Source organism: Chlorocebus sabaeus, chromosome 22, assembly GCF_047675955.1.
Source record: "Chlorocebus sabaeus isolate Y175 chromosome 22, mChlSab1.0.hap1, whole genome shotgun sequence".
In the NCBI taxonomy this organism is placed as follows: domain Eukaryota; kingdom Metazoa; phylum Chordata; class Mammalia; order Primates; family Cercopithecidae; genus Chlorocebus; species Chlorocebus sabaeus.
Genome location: NC_132925.1, coordinates 97893013 through 97898683, shown reverse-complemented (window position 1 = coordinate 97898683; position 5671 = coordinate 97893013). Strand labels below are relative to the sequence as shown.

The 5671-nt window shown below is 42.6% G+C and overlaps 1 protein-coding gene across 1 annotated transcript; it reads left to right on the top strand.

Moving 5' to 3' along the window:
- Positions 1-3613: 3613 nt before the first annotated feature.
- On the top strand, positions 3614-4614 carry LOC119625694 (gem-associated protein 2-like). The gene is made up of 2 exons (XM_038002602.2): positions 3614-3817; positions 4126-4614. The coding sequence occupies exons 1-2, from the start codon at positions 3614-3616 to the stop codon at positions 4612-4614; spliced, it is 693 nt and encodes a 230-aa protein (XP_037858530.2).
- The last annotated feature ends 1057 nt before the right edge of the window (positions 4615-5671 follow it).

Sequence of the window (5671 nt, the reverse complement as noted above, 5' to 3'; positions counted from 1 at the left end):
ATGTTGGTGTCAATTCCCCACCTCCATTGATAAGAATGTTCTCCTTTTCCTGGTGCAGGGAGGGTATTTTCTTTTCTTTTCTTTTCTTTTTTTTTTTTTTTTGAGACAGAGTCTGGCTCTGTCGCTCAGGCTGGAGTGCAGTGGCCGGATCTCAGCTCACTGCAAGCTCCGCCTCCCAGGTTTACGCCATTCTCCTGCCTCAGCCTCCCGAGTAGCTGGGACTACAGGCGCCCGCCACCTCGCCTGGCCAGTTTTTTTGTATTTTTTAGTAGAGACGGGGTTTCACTGTGTTAGCCAGCATGGTCTCGAGCTCCTGACCTAGTGATCCGCCCGTTTCGGCCTCCCAAAGTGCTGGGATTACAGGCTTGAGCCACTGCGCCCGGCCAAGGGAGGGTACTTTCTGGCAGGAAATTTATGCCCTCCTTTTAGGTAGAAAGAGGAGATTAGGGAATCCTTCCTGCGTCTGCTGTTTCTGTCATCCAAGTATTAACAGGCCTGACCCTGAAATCAGCTGTCTCTCAATTGCCTTCAGTTCAAAATAGTCAATATGTCTAAGTGGCATGTTTTGGGATGGCAGGTTCTGATCTTCTTCAACAGTACCTTTGAAAGTACTTTCCTTCTCCTTCTTCGTTCCCCAAAGCCCATGTTACTCTGTGACACATACTTTTACTGAACGTGTGGCAATAACAGAGAGAAGTTCCAGCATAGAAAGAAAACAACTTAAAATGGAGTATTAAATATGGTGATGTTAAGGGTGTTAGAAAGCAGGCACTTGCACACTGCTGATGGGAGAGCAATTTGGCAGTATTCATGAAAATGGAAAATGCACATCCCCATTCGATCCAGCAATTCCACTTCTAGGAAGTGGCATGATCTCGGCTCACTGCAACCTCCACCTGCTGGGTTCAAGTGATTCTCCTGCTGCAGCCTCCCAAGTAGTTGGGACTACAAGCACGCATGACCCACATCTGCTAATTTTTGTATTTTTTAGTAGATATGGGGTTTCACCATGTTAGTCAGGCTTGCCTCCAACTCCTGACCTCAAGTGATCTGCCTGCCTCGGTCTCCCGAAGTGCTGGGATTACAGGTGTAAGCCACCGCGCCCGGCCTGTACATCATATGATTTAAATGAATATTTTAAAATTATATACGTGTGTATACAATTATATGTGTGCATATACACACGTGTGATATATAAAATATCTATAATGTATATATGTGTATATATGCATATATACCTATACATTAAAGATATGTAAATGTGTATATGTATTATACACATATGAATGCATAATACACATATAAATGCATGTATTCTGATTTTCTTCAACAGTTCTTTTAAAAGAACTGTTTGCATATACATTCGTATATGTATATACATATATATGTATATATACATGTGAGCGTGATGCCTCACACTCACAGGTAACCTAGGGCTCTGCCTGAAGCTTTCTCTATTTTCCCTTCTCACCTCTTCTACCCCCTCTTTCTTCCTTGTCTTCAGGGAAAAATTTATAAGTCCTATTATGTTATCTGGGGCAGCATTTGAAATCTCTATTAATTACTTCCCTCTAGATGAAACTGACCTAATCTGTTATCTGCAAACATCATTAAAGAATCTTCCTAAACAAATGTCTCCCATCCCTGATTTTTACCTTTAGCAATTCAAAGAATTTGCAGATTATTGTAATTTAAAGTTTTCTCTTACAAATTCAGGTCAAACTATTAGGTCAGCCTCCCTGAATAATCTCCGATAGAACAAGGGAGAGGTGCTCTCTCCTTGTCCAGAATAAAAGTTAGTTTCCTTTCCTCTTTCCTGGTACAGAATTAACACTGAAAAGAACATTCTTATACATCAATCTTGGCAAGCATGTCAGGTTTTTTGTCTGAGAATAAATTCCTATGTGATAGGGTGGTGTCAACAGTTTAATATTTCCTCTGTGACTTTATTTATTTATTTATTTATTATAATTTTTTTTTAGACAGGGCCTTGCTTTGTCACCAGGCTGGAGTGCAGTGGTGCAATCTCGGCTCACTGCAACCTCCACCTCCGGGTTCCAGCGATTCTCCTGCCTCAGGCTCCTGAGTAGCTGGGATTACAGATGCCCACAACCATGCCAGGCTAATTTTTGTATTTTTATTAGAGACAGGGTTTCACCAAGTTGGCTAGGATGGTCTCTATCTCTTGACCTCATGATCCACCCGCCTCAGCCTCCCAAAGTGCTGGGATTACTGGCGTGAGCCACTGTGCCCGGCCCCCTCTGTGGCTTTAAAAACATTATTATTTGTCAGGCACAGTGGCTTGCACCTCTAATCCCAGCACTTTGAGAGACTGAGGTGGGCAGATCGCTTGAGCTCAGGAGTTGAAGACCAGCCTGGGCAATAGAGTGAAAGCCCATCTCTACCAAAAATACAAAAAAATAACCCGGGTGTGTTGGTGCAAGCCTATAGTTGAGTTACTCATGAGGCTGAGGCAGGAGGATGGTTTGAGCCCGGGAGACAGAGGTTGCAGTGGGCTGAGATTGTGCCACTGCACTCCAGCCTGGGCAACAGAGCGAGACACTGTCTCAAAAAAAAAAAATTATTATTAAGCTTAGAAAGGCATTTATCATTTGGAGAGTAGATATTTGCATATTTTTCTACTTTCATTCTTTCAATTTTTACATAAAATTATTTAATCCATCTGGAATTTATTTTGGTGAACATTGGGAAATTAGGACAAAACTTTATTACCCCTCAGAATACTTAGCCAATTATCCCAGCACTAAAATTCTCCCTTTCCTCAGGAACTTGTGATACCTTCCTCATTATAGACCAAGTTTTTGATATATGCATTAATTAAGGTCTGTTTCTAGCTTATTAATTTTGCTCCATGGGGCTCTATTTTTGCACTAGTTGGAGGCAGTTCTTAATAATTTTGTTTTAAATTTTTATAACAAGGAAGAAAAATTATCTGCAAAGAATGAGGGACAGAGATGATAATGAAGACATAAAAGGGGGAAATGGTTAAGATACGACAGTGTAGTGTGTGTAATGAGGAGTCATTTAGAGTTGAATAACTAAGGCATTGAGCTGCTCTAATGGCCTGGCTATGGGTGGAGAAAATCAGGTTATGATTAGAGAAAAAGTCTTCCATCAGTACTCTCTGGACCCCGCATCAATTTAAAAGCAGAATCTGGCTGGGCACAGTGGCTCACGCCTGTAATCCCAGAACTTTGGGAGGCCAAAGTGGGCTGGTCACCTAAGGTCAGCAATTCAAGACCAGCCTTGTCAGCATGGTGAAACTCAGGCTCTACAAAAAAATACAAAAATTAGCCAGGTGTGGTGGCGCATGCCTGTATTCCCAGCTACTCGGGAGGCTGAGGCAGGAGAATCATTTGAACTCAGGAGGCAGAGGTCGCAATGAACTGAGATCGTGTCACTGCACTCCGGCCTGAGCGACAGAGCCAGACTCTGTCTCAAAAAAAATTAAAAGTAGAATCTAAGGATTCCTATGTATTCTCCATTCCTTTATTCAACAAATATATATTGAGGACCTACTATGTGTTGGACACTATATTATCCTGAATCTAAATCAGTGATCAAAAAGATAGGATCAGGTCGTTTGAAAACCATGGTTCGGGTACCAGCAGAGTCTGCAATGGAAGAGTTGATGCCTCAGCTATTGTCAGCAGAGCTCTGCAACCTGATGGAAGGTTTTGATCCCTTGGTTCCCCTGAGGACACCTCAGGAATGCCTGAGGCGGGTCCAGATCGAAGCAGCGCAATGTCCAGATGTTGTGGTAGCACACATTGACCCAAAGAAGTTGAAAAGGAAGGCCGGGAGCAGTGGCTCATGCCTGTAATCCCAGCACTTTGGGAGGCCAAGGCAGGCAGATCACAAGGTCAGTAGTTCGAGACTAGCCTGGCCAGCATGGTGAAACCCCGTCTCTACCAAAAATACAAAAAATTAGCCTGACATGGTGGTGCACACCTGTAATTCCAGATTCTTGGGAGGCTGAGGCAGGAGAATTGCTTGAACCCGGAAGGTGGAGGTTGCAGTGAGCTGAGATCGCACCATTGCACTCCAGCCTGGGCAACAGGAGAAAACTCCGTCTCAAAAACAGAAAAGAAGTTGAAAAGGAAGCAAAGTGTGAATATTTTTCTTTCAGGATGCCAACCGGCCCCTGAAGGTTATTCCCCCACACGTCAGTGGCAACAGCAACAAGTGGCACTGTTTCCAACTGTTGGACAGAATGTGAACAAACATAGAAGTCACTGGAAATCACAACAGTTGGATAGTAATGTGACGATGCCAAAATCTGAAGATGAAAAAGGCTGGAAGAAATTTTCTCTGGGTGAAAAGTTATGTGCTGACGGGGCTGTTGGACAAGCCACAGTCGAAAGTCCCGGAGTAGATTCTGCACAAGGAAGATGGCTTTACGCTTTATGGACTTGTCTGGAAAAACCTTTATTACCTCAGGCTCATTCACTGATTTGGCAGTTTGCAAGGTGCTGTGAAGTGAGGCTCTTAGTGGAGAGCAAAGATGATGAGAAGGTTCCTGCTTTGAATTTATTAGTCTGCTTGGTTAGCAGGTATCTTGACCAATGTGATTTATCTGATGTGCTATCTTGATGTAGCTGATCTCTCAGCGATAGAAGATATCTCTCACAAAGGCAGCTTAACTCTGAGGAAATGCAGTGCCAGTTCAACTACAGATTGCAACACATCTTCAACACTATGTGAGGAGTTCACATCTTACCCTGTGCCATTCAGGTTGATACTCAGAATATAGGTTGTATTGATTTGAATGTCTGAAATATCAACGAAAAATCACCCCGCAGTTTTTGATGAACAGTTTGAACTGTTTTCTGTAATCAAGCAGCTTGCATAGAAACTGTATGATGAAATTTTACATAGGTTCTTGGTCCTGTTTTGTTGTTTATCTACATATATACATATACAATTTTATTGAAAATATGTTTTGGTTACTAAAATTTTGTTTGACTCCTAACAAAAGACAATGGATGGCCTTAGCATCAGAATTAAAATAATCTAGAGTACATGACAAATGCATTCACAGCAATAAAATTAATCTACCATTTAAAAAAAAAAAGATAGGATCGTCTGGGTGTTGTGGCTCATACCCGTAATCTCAGCACTTTGGGAGGCTGGGTAGGAGGATTGCCCAAGCTCAGGAGTTTGAGACCAGCCTGAGCAACATAGCAAGACCTTGTCCCAAAAATTAAAAATAAATAAATAAATAAATAAATAAATAAATAAATAAAAAGATAGGATCCACCCTCTTGGAACTTCCTGAAAATAGAGAAACAGTCCTTGGAATAGGATATGTAGTCATTGGGGATATGCATTCTGTTTTCTGTTTTTCTTTTTTTTTTTTTTTGAGATAGAGTCTCACTCTGTCACCCAGGTTGGAGTGCAGTGGCACAATCTTGGCTCACTGCAAGCTCCACCTCCCAGGGTTCATGCCATTCTCCTGCCTCAGCCTCCCGAGTAGCTGGGACTACAGGCACCCGCCAACACGCCCAGCTAATTTTTTGCATTTTTTAGTAGTGACGAGGTTTCACCATGTTAGCCAGGATGGCTTCGATCTCCTGACCTCGTGATCCACCCACCTCGGCCTCCCAAAGTGCTGGGATTACAGGCGTGAGCCACCACGCCCAGTCACATT